This window comes from Zophobas morio, unplaced genomic scaffold, assembly GCF_036711695.1.
Source record: "Zophobas morio isolate AGI-343-1 ecotype UQ-CSIRO unplaced genomic scaffold, CSIRO_AGI_Zmor_V1 ptg000030l, whole genome shotgun sequence".
NCBI classification, from domain to species: Eukaryota; Metazoa; Arthropoda; class Insecta; order Coleoptera; family Tenebrionidae; genus Zophobas; species Zophobas morio.
In genome coordinates, this window is record NW_026972135.1 from 7,018,612 (window position 1) to 7,040,395 (window position 21,784).

Consider the following 21,784-nt stretch of genomic DNA (forward strand, 5'->3'; position numbering starts at 1 on the left):
TGCATAACTGTTTTACGATGGTCTTCCAGTTTTTTGGATATTTGTACATTTGTAATTCAGGTGATAAGGACCATCTGGTTGAGAATGTTTTTTTTTTAATTAAGAATTTATGTTATCTGTATTTTTGTTTCCAGCGGCATCGAAAATTAATTCGTTCAGTTTTATTATAACTATTATTATGGTTTATTGATTTTGTTTTGTTGGTTTTTTACATTAGGTGTTAGGGTACATCTTGTACATTATCTTATAACATATAGATATAGCCATTCTTAGAATATTTGTCAAGCCTAACTAACAACATAAGATATTATAAACTTCCTTACTTAATTAAAAATAAAGAACATAAAACTACCGAGAGCAATAAAAAACACGATCAAAGACAGTCGTGGATTTTTGAAGGTTAGTCTTTGGTCGTACTTGTTTTTGCTCTCTTGGTGTACACACATATCTATCACTAAAATTATTTTTAAGAATTTCCTATACAGAATAAATAAAATGCTTTATTTACATAAAATTATACATATAAATATAAATAAATAGCGGATGATCAAAGGATTTTCAAATATCAGAGAACAGTAATTTCAAAATTACCTGCTGTATGAATGTAGTGACGATATTTACTTTGGTCCATTTGGTAAGATTTGCAATTAAGTACCCTTAAAAATATAAGCTTTCCTCTTCAAGAAAAAAGCAATGGTGTTTACAGAATTACCATCAGTTCAAATTTCTATCAACATAAATGTACAGGGACTTTGATGGAGCTTTAAACTGAATTACAATGATATAAAACACATAATTATATTATTATCTGTTGATCAAAAAATAAAATTTATAAACATAAAAAAATGAAAATTTAGTGAAATGAAGTAGTCAGGCTCTGTGCTGTAAGTTACAACCAACACGATTTGTTTCAAGAGCGTCTTAGAAGTGCGTAAAATATGGTGGTGGAGCGTCATATTGTAACTAAATTATGCTTTCCCTTCGAGCAAAAAGCAATTACAGAATTTCATTATTTCTTCCTTCTCAAGATATAAGGTCGCGGAGAATTAACTGGGACACTCTGTACAGGTAATTTACAGTAGTAATTAATAAGTGTGCAATTGATATTTGTGTCTAGTCAAGCTTGCTTAAAAGTTAAAACAGAAAGTTTGTAATTTTGATCGATAATGATTAAAAGAAGTTATTATTTACCATCATTCGCTAATAATTTCTATCAATGACGTCTGTGCGTTAATTATTGTCACTGATGTACCGGGTAACTATTCAAGGTTAATAACCTGGATGATTATTAATGACTCTAATTGTCAAAATGAAATTTAGGACACCAAGTCAAACTCTGAATTGACATGTTAACATTGCTGCCGATAATTTTGTTTGTCTTTTACCGGTCTATTACTCGTCTATAATGGCCTGGATTTGAAACTGGTAAAACATGGTTCAATTTTTTAAATATTGTCTGTTTCCAGAGATAGAACATCCGAGTTTAAAAGAGTTAGGTTGTAACTGCTACAATTGTGAAAAAACAACTATGGTAAAGCTAGTTTTGAATAAAATTATGTTTATTTCACCAAGTAACAATATAGTGACTCAATTTAGGAACCCATTGTCCTATTTTGGACCACTTGCAGACCTACAAAAAACTTAACTACTTAACTTGGATGTTTAAAAAAAATTGAAACAATTACCAAATATTGAAAACATTTTAAAGTTAACGGGTCAATAATAGATACGTTACAATCTTACTACATTTTAGTTTTAATTGAAAAAATGGCCTACATGGTCACGATTTTCTGGATAATGATCATGTTAATTTTCCACCATTTGCTTTTAAATAAGTTACTATTTTTTCGTGGCGCAGTCGAGAGGCAATATAAAGCGGTGTCTGACCAAGGCGATTAGTGCGATTGATTTCGGCTCCACCTATCACTAGGCATTCGACAACTTTTTCGTGGCCGCTCAACGAAGCTATGTAAAGCGGTGTCTCACCATCACTATTACAGTGATTGATTGCGGCTCCACCTTTCACTAGGCGTTCTACAATTTTTTCGTGGCCTTCCAAGCAAGCTGCGTAAAGCGGTGTCTCACCATAATCATTAAGGCCATTGACGTTGGCTCCACATTTCACTAGGAATTCCACAATTTTTTCGTGACCTTCCATGGAAGCTGCGTAAAGCGGTGTCCCTTGACCAAATTTATCACCGCGATTGATTTCGGCTCCGTATTTCACTAGGAATTCCACAATTTTTTCGTGACCGTTCACGGAAGCTGTGTAAAGCGGTGTCCAGCTAAAACTGTTATAAGCCCGATTGAGTTTGCTTCTGTATGTCTCGTGTAATTCGAGATTTTGCGGGCTACTACGTATTGAGGAAGGTATGGAATTCGATGTGAAACGAAAATTGACCGACCCAAAAACCCAACCACTATTAGTAGCGTGATTAACTTCGGCTCCGCATTTTACTAGGCATTCGACAATTTTTACGTGGCCGTTCGAAGAAGCTTCATGAAGCGGTGTCACACCATTTTTATTAGCCCGATTAATTTCGGTCCCTAACTGCAACAAATATTCAACGACTGCTGTGTGCCCCTTTCCGGACGCTATCGTAAGAGCAGTGTCATCCAACCGTTTACAACTAAAATTTACTTCGTCGTAATAAGTAGTTAATTTTTTAGTAACAACGGTTTTAATAGCCTTCTCATAACCAAACATACTAGAATAATATAAAATATTAATTCTATCACAATCACTATACAGCTGCTCTGTTTGTAACATTTCTGACTGTAACAATTCGAGTTCCGCACCTAAACTTTCACTGACTTGAGCATATGAAAAAGGGGTCAGTTTAAATAGCCCATCGGGTTCTGCAATGCTGCATTTACTAATCAAGTGTAGCACCGCATCTAAATATTCCTCTGTTTCTAGTGATGTTGCAGGAAATTCGGGATCATCGACGGTATATCTCACGGTAGGTATTTTACTTAAAAAGGAAATTTTGTTTACCAAGACAGAAGTAAAATGTGAAAACAAATTTCTATCTATTTTAGAACTCGTAACTCGTAGCCGCGGATGCCTTTGTCCCCACGAACAAATCAAGTGTAGTACACTTCTTCCACCGTCATCTTTACTTGTTAATATTTTGTCGTCATAACCCTTTAGAGCGTCAAAATTTCTGTACAAGACTGCAGTGTGAACTGGTGAGTTTTTTGCCAACAACATATCAAAGAAAAATCGTACGTTGTCATATTTCCGATCAAAAAATTTATCTCGGGGTATAACTTGAAAATTCTTTGAAAAATACGTGGCCGTCAAATATTCCGCAAAAGATGCATGCAGAAAAAGCGGTGTGTTATTTTGGAAACCAGTTATAATCCCGATGGTTTCGTATTCGTGAGAAATGCTGTCTATATCATCTTGACATTTAATATCTTCGCAGTCGGAAAATATTAGGTCAACTGAGAGTTTTTCATAATGTGTTAAGATTTTTTCTTTGTGACTGTTGAGCATAGGCGTAAACTTAGGATCCTGAGCATTAAGAGACAATTTATCTTGAAAGAAAATATTAAACTTGACTTCAATAAAATAATGATATAAATCAGTTAGACGCCAAGAATCACCAAATAATTTTAAATATTTGTCGTTTTGAAGAACTATTTCTGTGAGCATAAAAATTTGAAGTGGAATTCCTAAAATATCCACATGTTTTATGAAAGCAAAGCTAGACTTAATTTTTTGAACAGCACCTTCTATCTTGTCAGTTGAAACAATAGAATCAAGACGTTTTCTAATATAATCTTCTTGTTCATGCTGCTTAAACTGTCTTATGTTCAACGAAAATGTATTAAATTTTTTTTCAAGGAAAGATTTCAAGTGTTTTCTACTGGTAACCCATTGGATGAATCCTTTCTCTGATAGCAAAACAATCAAATCTGATACGCCCTCCAAATATTTAGTAGAAATTTCATCAAGGGCATCCCACACGTAGAAAACACGCGCTTGATCCGAACACATTTTAAAAATTTTTTTATCTAACCTTCTAAGAGATTGATATTTGGTGTCTAAGACGAATTTTTCAAATAAATTTACATGATCTGATACTTTACACTCTTCTGATTGTTTAAAGAATAAATTAACTTCTTGAGGGCTAATAAGTACTGTCCAGAATTTAGAAGAACACTTATTTTTTAAGTTTTTTGTTAGTTCAGTTTTACCCATCCCCGGATCACCTACTACTAAATTAATGTTCTTCCTAAATTCGGACGACCAGAATTCGTTTTCGTTTTTAAAATGATTAAGTAATTTATAATTTTGCAAATCTCCGACATTGCCTCTGCTCCGGACCCATTCTAAACTGCAATCACTAAGAAATTTCAAATAATGAACCGTTTTTAATTTTGGAGTTTTAGAGCATATTTTCTCAAATTCAGATTCGCTACAGTTATTTTTACTTATAATGAAAACTGGATCATCAGAAGTTTTACTTTCTGATTCATTTAAATAATCGTCGATGTTACTCAGTTTAATATTTGGAAGTTTTTCTGTTTCATTAGAACTATCTGCGCAATTTAGAATAACGACGGTATTACGATTAACATGTTCTAAATACTTAATATTTATTACATTTGGTGACAAATACCTTTCGATGTAAGGATTGGGAAGAACTTCTTTTTTCCCATCTATTAATCGTAGACTGTCTATCATTCCTAAAAGATCATTTACAATAATATTCTTTAAAAATTCTTCATTTCTTCCGCATATATCCATCAGATTAAGCAAACCTTTCCCTTGCAAGGATATAGTAAAATTCTGCATCACTGTTTCATACAAATTATCTTCTGATTTCAAGTCCAGCAAGTTCTGAAACACGGAGCGACCTTTCATCCATTCTCCCCGTTTTCCTTCACCAATCAAGATGAATTTACCATCTGGACAAAGTTGAATGGCTTTTCCGATATTTTCGTGTTCTTTTACAATTAGCGGACGTTTTTCCATCAACCACAACAATTGCGCCAACACATTTCCATCTACATCTTCTATCTTGGATATGTCATTAGGAGAAAGACGATAAAAAGATCTCAGTCTATTTAGTTCCTTGATGTCAATATTCTTGTCCAAGTCGTCCCACAACTCTTTCACCACATCGCACTCGGTGTTTTCCAACAGCGTAATATCAAATGAACAAATCGCTTCTCGAAGAATTTTCCTTTTGTCGCTGACTGGACCAGAAGTAAAATGTTCGACGTACGGAGACAACAGACAAAGCGCAATTGCACGTTGCATCAACTTCTTGTCCAACTTTATTTTTGATCCTTCTTGCATATCCCACTCAGATATAATTCTAACGTACTTTTCGAAGGTTTCTTGATCAGAACAAAACGTCTTCACGAAGTTATTCATTGTCGATTTTTCAAGTGTTTCCAGACTTTCTTGGTTAGTATAAAGACTAAAGCTTTCAAAAAATGTCTTGAACTGTTGAAGTTCTGAATCAACCACTCCAGCATCTTGGTCTTCTAGAATTCGGAACTTATAGCAGTGACTTATATGTTGAGAAATTTTCAAACAATCATCAGTAATTTCTACTTTGTAAGGTTCTAAGAAAAATTCTTTTCCGTCAAGTCGAAATTTTGTGTCTTTAGAAACTTTAAATTTAAGGTTCGTGAACAAAACGAATTGATGTGGTTTCTTGTTCAACTTTTGGAACGATTTATAATATTTCAGTAGACTAAAATCTCCCTTTTCGCTTGCTAGTCGGTGTATCCCTAAACTTCCTGAATTGTTACTATGCTTTAATTGCACCGCGTTTGTTTTGATTCCTTCATCTGTTTCCATTTCAATAACTACATCATCGAATGCCCCAAAATTGGCATCGTCCGACGAAACGTAGAAGTTTTTTACTTTATCGGTGCTTACCAAATGTAGTATGATGTTGGCAGTTATCATATTTTCGTACTTCTTCCCCTTATCAGTAGTACCAGGTCTTTTCCGAAAGTTCTAGAACGTTATAAAAAAAATTTGACTTAATATCAGTAAATAAAATGTAACTGTGGTTTTAGGTAAATAAAATTTGATACAAGTTTGTCTAGTACACAAAGCTTTTGTAAATGTTTTAAATTCATCATCGCTACGATTTTCGTATAATTTCGTTTTTTGTAATTGTAGTACCTTTTCTGGGGAAGATGCACTCTCTTCAGACTGAAACGTGGGCGGCAATTCATGGCTGGATTGTTTGTGGTACAAATTTTCCATAATGATAAGTGATAATTTTTCACTACGTAAATACGCAAATCTGAAAATCAATTATAGAACATACAGTAATAGTTTCGATCACAATATCAGACATACCTATGTTTAATGAGTAATGAACTAATGATTATAGAGGAGGAATGTAGCAAGGTTTTGCTTTATCCAGTGGAATTGATTGTTTGGAAATTATAGGTGAATAAAACTGAACGAAACGATTGAAATGTGTATTGCAACAACGTGGTACATCAACTGAACTTACTGTGTCAAGTGCGCACATGCGCAAGCTTATGTCGGTAATACAGTTAGCAAAAGGGTAGTTTTCTATAATATCAACACTCCCACTAGAAAACTACAACTATCAACAACAAAAATTTTTAAATTTAAATAAAGTAAAATTAACGCTTCTTGAGTCCCATTTCCTTCAGGTGCTTTTCATGCAGTTCCAGAGGTAATGCTTTGGTCATCACATCAGCTGTCATTTCCTTCGAAGCAATGTGTTGAACTTGTATGGCCTTTTCTTGAATTTGCTCACGAAGGAAATGATGTCTCACATCTATGTGCTTTGTCCTTGCTCTGTATCCTCCCACTCGACTCAGATCCACTGCGCTTTTATTGTCACATTTCAGAATAGGTCCTTCGTCATCGACTTCAGGCATTAATTCATTTAGAAGGCCCTGTAACCAAATAGCTTCTTGCGCCGCTGCACTTAGAGCCATGTATTCTGCTTCAGTTGTGGATAAAGCAATGGTGGGTTGTTTCTTGCTATTCCATGATACAGGGGCCCCTTGGAATGTAAAGACATATCCTGTGGTTGACCGTCTCTCATCTTCATCACCTGCCCAGTCTGCGTCACAAAAACCTGCAAGTTTTCCATTCTCTGTCCTTGTAAAACAGAGTCTGAAGTCCTTTGTGCCCTGGATGTATCGAAGGACTCGTTTCACAGCTGACCAGTGAGCAGAGCCTGGATTATTGTTAAATCGGCTCAATAACGCTAGAGAATATGCCAGGTCCGGACGCGTACCCTGACATGCATACATCAATGACCCAACTGCCTCTTGATATGGTACATTCTCCATGTTTTGAACCTCGTTCGTTGATTTTGGGCACATTTCTTTTGTTAGCTTCTCGGATGGACTTAACGGAGTTTTAGTCGGATTGCAGTTTGCCATGTTGAATTTTGATAAAACCTCTTCTAAATATTTTGATTGGTCCAACCATAATTTGCCCTCTTTTCTGTCTCTTGTTACCCGAATTCCCAGGATATACTGTAATTCTCCCAAATCTTTCATTTTGAATCTGCTTTCCAATTCTTTCTTCAATTCATTTTTCATTTTTGAATCGTTGCCCAAAATGAGTAAATCATCTACATAGACTGCGACAATTACAATCTTATTATCCTTGCAAAGATAATATATGCACTCATCTCGTTTTGATTGATTTAGCCCAATTTCTATAAACGCTTGATGTAACTTCAAATTCCATTGTCTTCCAGCTTGCTTCAAACCATACATTGCCTTGTTTAATTTGCAAACTTTATTTTCTTGGCCTCTAACTTCAAATAATTCAGGCTGCTGAATAAAAATGTCATCGTTAAGATCTCCTTGCAAGAACGCAGTCACTGCGTCCATATGATCAATGTCAAGGTCATACTTGACTGCAAGCCCTAAGATCAATCTAATCGAATTGTATCGTACCACAGGTGAATAGGTTTCTTGATAATCTATCCCCTTATGTTGACAACAACCTTTCACTACAAGTCTGGCTTTAAATCGATCTATGTTCCCGTCTTGATCTAATTTTGTTTTAAATACCCATTTGCTGTCAATCACTTTGGCATTGGTTGGCAAATCTGTAAGAGTCCACGTTTTGTTTTCAATGAGTGCATCGTATTCAGCTTGCATTGCTTCAAGCCATCTTGTACACTCAGGACTCGAAACAGCTTCTTCAACATTTTTGGGCTCCCTCGTCAACGACTGAACATGGTAGCAAATATATTCAGAAAATTCCTTTGCTTTTCTTTCCCTACTTGATTTTCTTATAGCGGGTTCTTCTCTTTCAGTGTTTTCGACTTGCTCAACATCATCATTGGTTTCAATTTCATGGACATTACATTCAACCTGAATTTCTTCAATTTCTTGTTCATCAATTTCGTCTGCTTGAGTTTCTTCGATCTCACACTCTTCACTTTCTTCGGTATGATCATGGAGGTTCGTTTCATCGGTGATTGGGTAAAACAACCAATCATTGTTTTCACATTGCGATGCCTTTGGAAGTTCTTTTTCAAAAAATACAACATCTCTAGCCTCCACAATTTTCTGTTTTCTTATGTGATAGAGCCGGTAGCCTTTCGAACCATTTGCATAGCCCACATGAATGCATTCTTCTGACTTCGGGTCCAATTTTCTGCGTTGTTGTTTAGGCACGTGAACAAATGCCCTACAACCAAACACTTTTAAATAGGATAGATCAGGTTTCTTACCTGTGTAAGCTTCATTTGGTGTGACATCTTTCAATGTTCTTGTCGGTGCTCTGTTGATCAAGTGGACAGCTGTATTTACGGCTTCTGCCCAAAACCTTTTCTTCAAATTGGCACCAATTAATAAGCAACGCGTTTTTTCTATGATGGTGCGGTTCATCCGCTCTGCAACTCCATTTTGTTCGGGCGTATGTGGAATCGTTGTTTGGTGACAAATACCAGACAATTTCAGCAGCTTGAGCAACCTGTTGTTGACATATTCAGTTCCATTGTCAGTCCTCAGAGTCTTGACCCTATTTCCCGTCTGATTTTCTACCATATTCTTGAATTCTTGGAAAACATCGTGTACTTCTGATTTGTTTCTTAGGAAGTAAACAAATACTTTGTGGGTGAAGTCGTCCACAAAAGTGAGAAAGTATTTTGATCCTCCCAATGAATTTTCCTCCATAGGACCACATAGGTCTGAATGGATTAGTTCCAAGGGTCGGCTTGAGTTCTTGACATGTGGCTTAAATGGTAGACGGTGTTGTTTGCCCTGCACACATACCTCGCAAGGTTCACTCAGCGAATTTTTGAAATTCGTTCCCGTAACGACCCCGTTTTTTATTCGGTTCATGCTGTCCGTTGACGGATGGCCTAGTCTACTATGCCATAGATGTATATTGTCAGCAACCGATACTGAGTTAGCACCGTGCACCTTATTTTTCGGTCGATCCAGTTTGTACATGCCATTCTTCAGTGTGGCACTGGCGATGAGGGCGTTGCTTTTGTCGTATATACTGCATTTACTGCTCTCAAAGTAGACCTTGTGCCCCTTATTGGTTATTTTGCTTACAGACAGCAAGTTTGTTGTCAAATCTGGCACAAACATAACCTCTTTTACGTTTATTTTGTCAGGTGTACCACCTGTACAAACGTCCAAATTTACCTCCCCCACTGCATCGACATTTAGACGATTTTTATTGGCTACTATAATTTCCTGCGTGGATGAAGGAGGTTTGCTTGCGGATGTCAGCCATGTTTTGTCGTTTGTTAGATGGACCGATGCGCCGGAGTCGATATACCATTCATTTTTTTCAACATGATCGTTTCCCGTTGACAAGACTGTTAAGAAGGATTTCGCTTCCTTCGTGTTGGAAGATTTGCCATTTTCTCTCTGCAGGCGAGCCTTTCGTTTAAAACAATTCTTCCCGAGATGACCAATTTTATTACATTCAAAACACCGTGGCCCATTTTTAGTATAGTTCTTCTTTTCGGCGTGGTTTCCGAAGAACGCTACTCCATTTTTGTTTGAACTGCTTGTATCGACCTTGACCTCTTGTAATAGTTTCACCTTGATGGAGTCACTGGTAATGGCGATACCGGAGCTTTCTAGTCCCATTATCATTGGGCGATAATGGTCTGGCAATCCAGCAAGTAATAACGTCCCGAGCCATTCATCACTTACAACAAAACCAATATTCGTCAATTTATGTCCTGTTGAAATAATCTTGTTAACGTATTCTTCTACGGAATCACAATTTTCCAACTGAGTTGTGATTAAGGTACGTAACAGGCCAACTCTTCGCGTAAGTCCTTTATCGTCGAAGGCCTTGATTAAATTTTCCCATGCCTCTTTCGCGGTCTTCGCATTTTGCACGTGGACATAGTTTATGGGGTGTATCGACAGGATTATTTTGGCCTTAGCCTTTGCAACTTGTTTTGCCGTAGTGTTCGTACCCTCAACACATTCCCACAACTCTTCATGCTCCAAATATGTTTGCATTGCGAATTTCCATGAGTTGAAGTTTTCGCGCCCTAGTAGTTTTTCGATCGGTGGTAGCGTGGACGCTGCCATTTTGTTGCCGGAACACAAAAGTTTTTATCACTGAGATATATCGGATTCACCTTATTTTTACACGCGGCCAAACAATCAGCAGTACCCTGGGCCCATAACCTGTAGCAAGGTTTTGCTTTATCCAGTGGAATTGATTGTTTGGAAATTATAGGTGAATAAAACTGAACGAAACGATTGAAATGTGTATTGCAACAACGTGGTACATCAACTGAACTTACTGTGTCAAGTGCGCACATGCGCAAGCTTATGTCGGTAATACAGTTAGCAAAAGGGTAGTTTTCTATAATATCAACAAGGAATATAAGAAAATGCAAGCAAGTTTTTCTTTTCGGCCAATGAATTCCTAATACATACAAAATTAGAATCTACCCATCACATTTAACAAAATATGCTGATGCTATGTTTTAGAGTGATTGAGTGAGCGAGGCAATGAATGAGTGAGTGAGTGAGTAAATAAGTTTTAAAACGAAAAAGATATCTCGCGCTTGTTTCCAAAAGAACAAATAAGGAAATATTCGAAAGTTTTAATCGGTAGATATAATCTAAAACGTCGTAACGGTTATTTTCATTTTACTTACTTTTCACTTTTTTAATATTTTTCACAAGAAGTTACAAACTTGTCAACTTGATAACTTCACTAGTTAAACTTTTAATTAGTGGATTCACGATTGAGTGGCTGTTATTTCTCGAGTTGTTCTGTTTAACCCATTTCTGTAACTGATCTACCGATCCGATAAAGACTGTTATCAGGTTATCACTTATCAGCATTGAAATTCGATGTTTACTCGAACAACATACTGGATATTTTCCAATGGTGAGTATTTTATTTGGTGGTTTATTTTAAACATCATCAACTCGTACTGAATCTTGAATATTAATTTCGCAATTTTGCAAGAATAATGTAGGTACTCCTATTTATTAGTGCAAGCATGCAACCTATGCATTTGGCATTTGCACACGTCAAAATTAGTCTTATTTGAAATGAATTGATAGCAACGTTGTTTATTTGAAAAAAAAAAAATGTCAATTGAGATTTTTGGGTGTGCTAAGATGGACTTAGAAGCAGTTTCAGAAGTATATTGTTCCGAACAATGTTGCCGAAACAGCTGAAACGGCAACACAATTTGCTCCCAGAAAAATCAAGCAAATTGTATGAAAAAAATACACGAAGTTTTGCAACTGGAGAAGTCAGAAAGCGGCCAGAGGCGTCAATGAGGATATAATCCTCGCCTATTTGTCCGAAAAAGCAAAGAATGTCAAACCTTCAAGTTTGTAGAGCTATATATATATATATGTATAATAGAAGATCGTGGTTCTGTTCTTGTTGTTAACATTCTAGATACGAAAACCCAAAAACCTAGAGTATTTACCGTTGTCGATGACAGGATGTATAAAGACTTAAGTATGGAAAATTTTTGATCAAAATGTATTTGCTCATCCCCCCTAAAAAATCGATGACGCCACCGCAAAATTTTGCTGAATACATCCTATCTAAAATGTACAAAATATGATGAGTTTCTACTTGTGATTCATCATTCCATTCATATTTTTTGGATATGCATGTATGTACAGGGTGACTCAAAAAAATCAATGAATGCGTGAATTTACTTTATTGATTTAATCAGGAACTACAAAACCGAATGCTTTGAAATCTTGGAGATGTATTTATACAATCGACAATTATTACGCAGAGTTCTAAATACATATATGTGAAAAGTTTTTCCGTGTTTGGTTATTAGGTACATACATATAGTCAGTCTCAGAATATTTGTCAAGCTAATTAGAAACATAAGATATGTATTATAAATTTACTTTCAATTAATAACAAAAAATATAAACTACCGAGAGAGCAATAGAAAATACGATCAAAGACAGTCATGGATTTTTGAAGGTTAGTCTTTGGTTGTATTGTTATTGTTCTCTCGGTGTACACACATAACTATCACTAGAATTATTTTCAAAAAATTCCTCTACATAATAAATAAAATACTTTATTTACATAAAATTATACATATGGAAATAAATAAATACCGGTTAATCAGAGGATTTTCAGATAAGAGAACAGTAATTTCAAAATTACCTCTTGTGTGAATGTAGTGATGATCTTTACTTTTGTCCATTTAAAAAATACACGTTGCAGTTTAAAAAAATATAGCTTTGTAATGTACTAAATTAAGCTTTCCACTTGAAGCAAAAAACAATAGCGTTTACAGAATTTCATTATTTCTCCCTTATCAAGATATAAGGTCGCGAAGTTCTAACTGGGACACTCTGTATATTTAATATACAATAGTAATATGTATGTAATTGATGTTTGTGTTTAGTCAGGCTTGCTTAAAAGTTAAAACAGAAAGTTTGTAATTTTGATCAATAATTATTAAAAGAAGTTATTATTTACCATCATTCGCTCTAGGCTCTACGAGTAAAATTTGAATAAACACTGAATCGCAGGAAAAATCTAAATAAACCAATTTTACAAATGTCAACATAATTTTGTTTATGTCTTACTGGTGTATTATTCGTCTATAATGGCTTAGATTTGAAACTGGTAAACCATGTTTTAATGGTTAATTCGCTGTTTATTAATCTCTTAAAAATCTCTAAAAAATGGGGTACCACCGGGAAGTCTTGCTGAATTATCGGAAAACGGACACATAAATTTTAATTTATTTACCAAACATTTTATTAAAACAAGCAAACCTATGAAAGATCAAAAAATATTATTATGAATAGGTGCCCACACAAAAAATTTAAATGCATTAGAACGCGCAAGAGACCATCGAAAATGGAATAACGTGGCGACGTCGCATCGGAATTTCAAAAGTAAGGTGTTGTAGTAGATTTAGCCTAAGAAGAGGCCGATTCAAATATGCAAAGTTGTACAAAGTGCTTCATTAAAAAAATAAGTGTATGTTACGCCGTAAAAACAGAACCGTGAAATTTTGGTCTTTGACTTTTTTAGTGATTCAGCCTGTATATGTACGTGTTTGGCGGCATTAAATTTCATATGGCAAGTAAACCAGTGTTGCCGTATATAGTGCTTAGGTATAGATTTAGCATCACACCGATTTCCCGACGGGATAGCCCGTGACGCTATTTTGTATTACACAATTTTTAAGATATTGTCTATTTCAGTTAAGTAGATATTTCCAGAGATAGACATCCAAGTTTAAAAGAAGTAGGCTGTAACTGCTACAATTATGAGAAGGCAACTAAAGTAACAAAACTAAATTTTCGTGAGCGAAGCCACAGGTAAAAGCTAGTTTTAAATAAAATTATGTTCATTTCACGGGTTTTTATCAAGTAGGTCCAATTTAAGAATATATTGATGCTATTTAGGAACCCAGTGTTCTAGTTTGGGTCACTTGCATACCTACAAACTAATTTGGATGTTTGAAACAATTACCAACCAAAGAGTGAAAACATTTCAAAATTGACGGGTCAATAATAGTTACGTTAAAATCTTACTACATTTTAGTTTTAATTGAAAAAATGGCCTACATGGTCACGATTTTTTGGGTAATGATAATGTTAATTTTCCACCATTTGCTTTTAAATAAGTTACTATTTTTTCGTGGCGCAGTGTGGAGGCTATATAAAGCGGTGTCTGACCAAGGCGATTAGTGCAATTGATTTCGGCTCCGCCTATCACTAGGCATTCGACAACTTTTTCGTGGCCGCTCAACGAAGCTATGTAAAGCGGTGTCTCACCATCATTATTACAGAGATTGATTGCGGCTCCACCTTTCACTAGGTATTCTACAATTTTTTCGTGGCCTTCCAAGCAAGCTGCGTAAAGCGGTGTCCGACCATGTTTATCAACGCGATTGATTTCGGCTCCGCATTTCACTAGGAATTCCACAATTTTTTCGTGACCTTCCATGGAAGCTGCGTGAAGCGGTGTCTTCCCATCACTATCAGTGCGATTGATTTCGGCCCCGTGTTTCACTAGACATTTGACAATTTTTTCGTGACCGTTCATTGAAGCTGTGTAAAGCGGTGTCCAGCCCAAACTGTTATAATACCGATTAAGTTTGTCTCTCATGTGGAATTCGAGATTTTGCGGGCTACTACGTAGGGCGGAAAGTATGGCTTCCAATTTCAAATGCACATTGGCCAACTCAAAGGCCCAACCACTACTAGTAGCGTGATTAATTTCGGCTCCGCATTTCACTAGGCATTCGACAATTTTTTCGTGACCGTTCGAAGAAGCTTCATGAAGCGGTGTCAGACCATTTTTATTAGCCCGATTAATTTCGCTCCCTAACTGTAACAAATATTCAACGACTGCTGTGTGCCCCATTGCGGACGCTATCGTAAGAGCAGTGTCATCCAACCATTCACAACTAAAATTTACTTCGTCGTAATAAGTACTTAATTTTTTAGTAACAACGGTTTTAATAGCCTTCTCATAACCAAACATACTAGAATAATATAAAATATTAATTCTATCACAATCACTATACAGCTGCTCTGTTTGTAACATTTCTGACTGTAACAATTCGAGTTCCACACCTAAACTTTCACTGACTTGAGCATATGAAAAAGGCGTCAGTTTAAATAGCCCATCGGGTTCTGAAATGTTACATTTACTACACAAGCGTAGCACCGCATCTAAATATTCTCTTGTTTCTAGTGATGTTGCAGGAAATTCGGGATCATCGACAGTGTATCTCACGGTACGTATATTACTTAAAAAGAAAATTTTGTTTACCAAGACAGAAGTAAAATGTGAAAACAAATTTCTATCTATTTTAGAACTCGTAACTCGTAGCCGCGGATGCCTTTGTCCCCACGAACAAATCAAATGTAAAACACTTCTTTCACCGTCATCTTTACTTGTTAATATGTCCTCGTCATAGCCCTTTAGTGTGCCAAAGTTTCTGTACAAGACTGATATGTGAACTGGTGAGTTTTTTGCCAACAACATATCAAAGAAAAATCGTACGTTGTCATATTTCCGATCAAAAAATTTATCCCCAGGTATAACTTGAAAATTCTTCGAAAAATACACCGCAGTCAAATATTCCGCAAAAGATGCATGCAGAAAAAGCGGTGTGTTACTTTGTAAACCAGTTATAATACCGATGGATTCGTATTCGTAAGAAGTGCGGTCTATATCTTCTTGACATTTAATATCTTCACAGTCCAAAAATATTACGTTAACGGCAAGTTTTTCATAATGTGTTAAGATTTTTTCTTTATGATTGTTAAACATACGCTTAAACTTAGAATCCTGAAAATTAAGAGACAATTTATTTTGAAAGAAAATTTTGAACTTGACTTCAATAAAATAATGATATAAATCAGTTAAGCGCCAAGAATCGCCTAATAATTTTAAATAATTGTCATTTTGAAGAACTATTTCTGTGAGCATAAAAATTTGAAGTGGAATTCCTAAAATATCCACATGTTTTATGAAAGCAAAGCTAGACTTAATTTTTTGAACAGCACCTTCTATCTTGTCAGTTGAAACGATAGAATCAAGACGTTTTCTAATATAATCTTCTTGTTCGTGCTGGTTAAACTGACTTATGTTCAACGAAAATGTATTAAATTTTTTTTCAAGGAAAGATTTCAAGTGTTTTCTACTGGTAACCCATTGGATGAATCCTTTCTCTGATAGCAAAACAATCAAATCTGATACGTCTTCCAAATATTTAGTAGAAATTTCATCAAGGGCATCCCACACGTAGAAAACACGCGCTTGATCCGAACACAATTTAAAAAATACTTTGTCTAACCTTCTGAGAGATTGATATTTCGTGTCTAAGACGAATTTTTCAAATAAATTTACATGATCTGATACTTTACACTCTTCTGATTGTTTAAAGAATAAATTAACTTCTTGAGGGCTAACAAGTACTGTCCAGAATTTAGAAGAACACTTATTTTTTAAGCTTTTTGTTAGTTCAGTTTTACCCATCCCCGGATCACCTACTACTAAATTAATGCTCTTCTTAAACTCGCAGGACCAGAATTCGTTTTCGATTTTAGAATGATTAGTTAATTTATAATTTTGCAAATCTCCGACATCGCCTTTGCTCCGGACCCATTCTAAAATGTTGTTTTTAAGAAATTTGAAATAATGAACAGTTTTTGATTTTGGAGTTTTGGAGCATATTTTCTCAAATTCAGACTCGCTACATTGGTTTTTACTTATAATGAAAATTGGATCATCAGAAGTTCTATATTCTGGTTCATTTAAATAATCGTCGATGTTTCTCATTATAATATTTGGAAGTTTTTCTATTTCATTAGAACTATCTGCGCCATCTAAAATAACTACGGTATTACGATTAACATGTTGTAAATATTTAATATCTATAACATTTAACGACAAATACCTTTCGATGTAAGGATTGGGAAGAACTTCTTTTTCCCCATCTATTAAGCATGGACTGTCTATCATCCCTAAAAGACCATTTACAACAATATTCTTTAAACATTTTTCATTTCCTCCACATATATCCATCAGATTAAGCACACCTTTCCCTTGCAAGGAAATGGTAAAATTCTGCATCACTGTTTCATACAAATTGTCTTCTGATTTCAAATCCAGCAAGTTCTGAAACACGGAGCGACCTTTCATCCATTCTCTCCGTTTTCCTTCCCCAATCAAGATGAATTTACCATCTGGACAAAGTTGAATAGCTTTTCCGATATTTTCGTTTTCTTTTACAATTAAGGGACGTTTCTCCATCAACCACAACAATTGCGCCAACACATTTCCATCTACATCTTCTATCTTGGATATGTAATTAGGAGAAAGGCGATAAAAAGATCTCAGTCTATTTAGTTCCTTGATGTCAATATTCTTGTCCAAGTCGTCCCACAACTCTTTCACCACATCGCACTCGGTGTTTTCCAACAGCGTAATATCAAATGAACAAATCGCTTCTCGAAGAATTTTCCCTTTGTCGCTGACTGGACCAGAAGTAAAACATTCGACGTAAGGAGATAACAGACAAAGCGCAATTGCACGTTGCATCAACTTCTTGTATAACTTTATTTTTGATCCTTCTATCATATCCCACTCAGATATAATTCTAACGTACTTTTCGAAAGTTTCTTGATTAGAACAGAACGTCTTCACGAAGTTGTTCGCTGTCGAGTTTTCAAGTGTTTCCAGACTTTCTTGGTTAGTATAAAGATAAAAGCTTTCAAAAAATGTCTTGAACTGTTGAAGTTCTGAATGAACCACTCCAGCATCTTGGTCTTCTCGAATTCGGAACTTATAACAGTGACTTATATGTTGAGAAATTTTCAAACAATCATCAGCAATTTCTACTCTGTACGGTTCCAAGAAAAATTCTTTTCCGTCGAGCTGAAATTTTGTGTCTTTAGAAACCTTAAATTTAAGGTTCGTGAACAAAATGGATTGATGTGGTTTCTTGTTCAACTCTTGGAACGATTTATAATATTTGAGTAGGCTAAAATCTCCCGTTTCACTTGCTAGTCGCGGTATGCCTAAACTTCCTTTACTGTTGCTGTGTTTTAACTGCACTGCAATTGTTTTGATTCCTTCATCTGTCTCCATTTCAATAACTACATCATCGAATACTCCAAAATTTGAATCATCCGACGAAATGTAGAAGTTTTTTACTTTGTCGGTGGTTACCATACGAAGTATGCTGTTGGCAGCTACCATATTTTCGTACTTCTTCCCCTTATCTGTAGTACCAAGTCTTTTCCGAAAGATCTAGAACGTTATAAAATAATGTAAAGTGACTTAATATCAGTAAATAAAATGCTATTTAAATTTATGGGGCCACTTTTCAAATATTCGAAAATTAAATATTTGCTGAAAACAGTAGTCATCTTGACTAGTTTCTAAAATTCAGCATCAAGTTATTTTTTTTAAACAAAAGTATAATATACCTAAGATTTTGCATTATTTGTAATTGAACTTCAATCATTTATGTTAAAATGTTATTTATTAATAATAATTATAAACTTTATGACGTTCTCATCTTATCGCCACATCTCTACAATTTTCGTATAATTTCGTTTTTTACTAGCATTTATAGAAAAAGAATATTTTTTTGTATACTTACTTAGACTTAAATATTTAATTTTATAAATTAGAAATTGTAATACCTTTTCTGGGGAAGATGCACTCTCTTTCGGTTGAAAATTAGGCGACAATTCATGGCTGGATTGTTTATGGTATAAATTTTCCATAATGATAAGTGATAATTTTACACTACGTAAACACGCAGACCTGAAAATCAATTATAAAACATACAGTAATATTTTCGATCACAATATCAGGCATAAGGTATCTTTGATGAATAATGATTTAGAGGAGGAATATAAAAAAAAGCAATTTTATTGACATGACACAGTGAAATATACTGATTTCCATAAAAATCCGAACACTTCGAAGGAGTTGACCCATTTTGTTCATATTATCGGATTCGATATGGGGACAGTCATGGAAGAACTGATTAAAATTTCAACAAAAACTACTAACGTAATTACTTTTTAAAAACAAAGTTTCGTCTAGCGGAATTTGGCTTTGCTAGTTGATCTGCGTTAGTTGTGTAGAAAATTTTAGGGCTATCGCGTAGAAAACAAAGTGAAATGCCAAGACGTCGTTAGCCGGTTCATTTTCATCAAGTGAGTGAGTTTGAAAAAGGCCGCAGGGTGGCAGGTCCCCTATAGTTTTCATTCAGGGAAATTTGAATGCAAGGGGATACATCGATCCAGTACTGGAGCCCCTTGCAGTGCTTTATCTCAGAGGGTTAGATCGACCCCTATTTCAGCAAGACAGTGCACGCCCACATACGGCAAGAGACACAACGCAGTACCTTCAACAACATAATGTTGAAGTTCTCCCCTGGCCTGCTTGTTCACCAGATTTGTCACCAATCGAACATGTGTGGGATATCATGGGCACACGTCTAGGTTACTTGCAGCATCCCCCGAATAATTTAAATGACCTTCGTATGCGGCTTCAGGAAGCTTGGGGCGAGATCCCACAGGACACCATAAACCATCTTCTTTCATGCATGCATCGCCGAGTAAATGAGTGCATTAGAAATCACAGTGGACCCACACATTATTGATAAATTTTTTATTTCACAAGTTTTAGGCCAGTTATTTTAATCATTTATTTGGTTCGATTTAATGCACATTTGGTGTAACTGTCAGTTTTATCAGTTAACTAATTCAAGGTATTCGGATTTTTATGGAAATCAGTATATTTTGAAAAACAAAATTCACTTTCAAGCAATGAATACCTAATGCAAAATTGAAATCCACCCATCACAATTAACAAAATATTTTCGATGATTTTTTTAACATACTCTTTTAATAGTTATAAAATAAATAGGAAGAAATGAAGGCAGAATGTTTCCCTGTTGTCTGATTCTTTCATTTTTACTAATGCTATGTTTTAAAGTGAGAGAGTGAGCGACCCAATAGTGAGTGAATGAGTTTTAAAATAAAAAAGATATCTCGTGCAATTTTCCAAAAAAAAAAAAAAATGAAATGTTCGACAGTTTTAATCGGTAGATTTAATCTAAGACATCCTAACGGTTTTTTTTATTTTACTTACTTTTAATTTTTTTAATATTTTTCACAAGAAGTCACAAACTTGTCCACTTGATAACTTCATTAGTCAACCTTTTAATTAAGCGGATTCACGACTGAAAAGGTAGCTGTTATTTCTAAACACTGTTATCAGTGTTATCAGTATCACTAGTGTGAAATTTCATGTTAGTTCGAACAACACACGTGAGATTTTTTGGCGGTGACGATTTTATTTAGCGAATAAATACATAAAGTTAATAAATGGTGTTTAATTATGCGCGAAATAAAAATCACCTTTTACGTTTCACATTTGTTGTATTACATTTTTTATAAACGTGTCTCTAAAATATGGAACACATTGATTCAATAGATCTAATTGAAAATAAATTATTTCGGTACTTACCAAAATATGTTTCTACAGACTTCAGGACGATGCTAAGCTGCAAGATAAAATTTTTGTTGCAGGTACCCAAACCTTACATTGCGCTTTTAAATTTTTAGGCGAGCCAAGCCAAGGTAAATGAAGATCACTGTTTATGGTGGTCATTGTAATAATAATAATCACAATATAACTCACAATTACAAGCTCGACAATTGCTCTTCAAGGGTTGTTTGAAAAGTGGTTGCAAATTTTGAAAATTCCAGCTTTTATTACTTCCCGAGCGTAAGCAAAGGAAGTATTGTAATCGAGTCCGTCGGCCGACTCTCTACTTTTACGTTTTCTCGATCTTTCATGACCCCTAGAAGACGAAGAAATAGGTCTCCCATTTCCGTCTGTCTGTCCGTCTGTCCGTCTGTCCGTCCGTCTGTCCGTCTGTCCGTCTGTCCGTCTGTTGTCACGGATTTTTATTAGACAGATAATCTCCGAAAGTACTCGACCGATTGTTGTGAAATTTTGTACTTATATTAAGAATATCATGTAGATGGTAAAACGCTAACCAAAATTTGTCTAATCATCCCCACCACTAAAGCGATGACGTCACTTCAAAATTGTACATAGTAAATGGGTTTTCAATTGTATAAAATAACATAGTCCTACACATGTAGTTTACAACTCTGAATCGACTTTTCACCCGAAACGTCCAGATTTTTGGAAAAAAAATCAAAATTATAAAACAACATTTTGAAATTTAATTTTTAATCTGCTAACCAGAATGCTTTGAAATGTTGCAGATGTTTTAAGGCTATAAAGAGCATCATAAATCTTTAGTCAAAAAATATTTGCTTATCCCCTCCAAAAACTTGATGACGTCAGCTCAAAAGTTTGTGGAATAAATCATATCTAAAATGTACAAAATATGATGAGTCTGTACTTGTGAACTATCACTCCATTAATATTTTTTGGATTTGCATATACAGGGTGACTCAAAAAAATTAATGAATGCGTAAATATATTTTATTGATTTAATCAGGAACTACAAAACCGAATGCTCTGAAATCTTGCAGATGTTTTAAGGTCATAAAGAGCATAATAAATGTTTAGTCAAAATATATTTGCTTATCTCCTCCAAAAACTTGATGACGTCAGCTCGAAAGTTTGCCGAATAAATCATATCTAAAATGTACAAAATATGATGAGCCTGTACTTGTCATTTATCACTCCATTCATATTTTTTGGATTTGCATATTCAGAGTGACTCAAAAAAATTAATGAATGCGTAAATTTATTTTATTGATTTAATCAGGAACTACAAAA

General features: G+C 35.0%; 2 protein-coding genes across 4 annotated transcripts; both read right to left on the reverse strand.

Annotated features, from left to right (window-relative positions):
* Positions 1 to 159: 159 nt before the first annotated feature.
* LOC135139006 (uncharacterized) lies at positions 160 to 11,250 on the reverse strand. Of its 2 annotated transcripts, none has more exons than XM_064069068.1 (3): positions 11,130 to 11,250; positions 6,158 to 6,281; positions 160 to 5,986 (listed from the first exon to the last, which is right to left on the reverse strand). In XM_064069068.1, the coding sequence occupies exons 2-3, from the start codon at positions 6,239 to 6,241 to the stop codon at positions 1,802 to 1,804; spliced, it is 4,269 nt and encodes a 1,422-aa protein (XP_063925138.1). In that variant the 5' UTR covers positions 6,242 to 6,281; positions 11,130 to 11,250; the 3' UTR covers positions 160 to 1,801. The 2 variants fall into 2 exon arrangements, with proteins under 2 accessions (XP_063925138.1, XP_063925136.1); XM_064069066.1 differs by lacking the exon at positions 11,130 to 11,250 and adding an exon at positions 6,338 to 6,420.
* Positions 11,251 to 12,226: 976 nt separating this feature from the next.
* On the reverse strand, positions 12,227 to 20,178 carry LOC135139015 (uncharacterized). 2 transcript variants are annotated; one of them, XM_064069078.1, is made up of 3 exons: positions 20,114 to 20,178; positions 18,652 to 18,775; positions 12,227 to 18,253 (listed from the first exon to the last, which is right to left on the reverse strand). In XM_064069078.1, exons 2-3 carry the CDS (start codon positions 18,733 to 18,735, stop codon positions 14,057 to 14,059), a joined length of 4,281 nt encoding a protein of 1,426 aa, XP_063925148.1. In that variant the 5' UTR covers positions 18,736 to 18,775; positions 20,114 to 20,178; the 3' UTR covers positions 12,227 to 14,056. The 2 variants fall into 2 exon arrangements, with proteins under 2 accessions (XP_063925148.1, XP_063925149.1); XM_064069079.1 differs by having other exon boundaries at positions 20,110 to 20,155.
* Between the last annotated feature and the right edge of the window lie 1,606 nt (positions 20,179 to 21,784).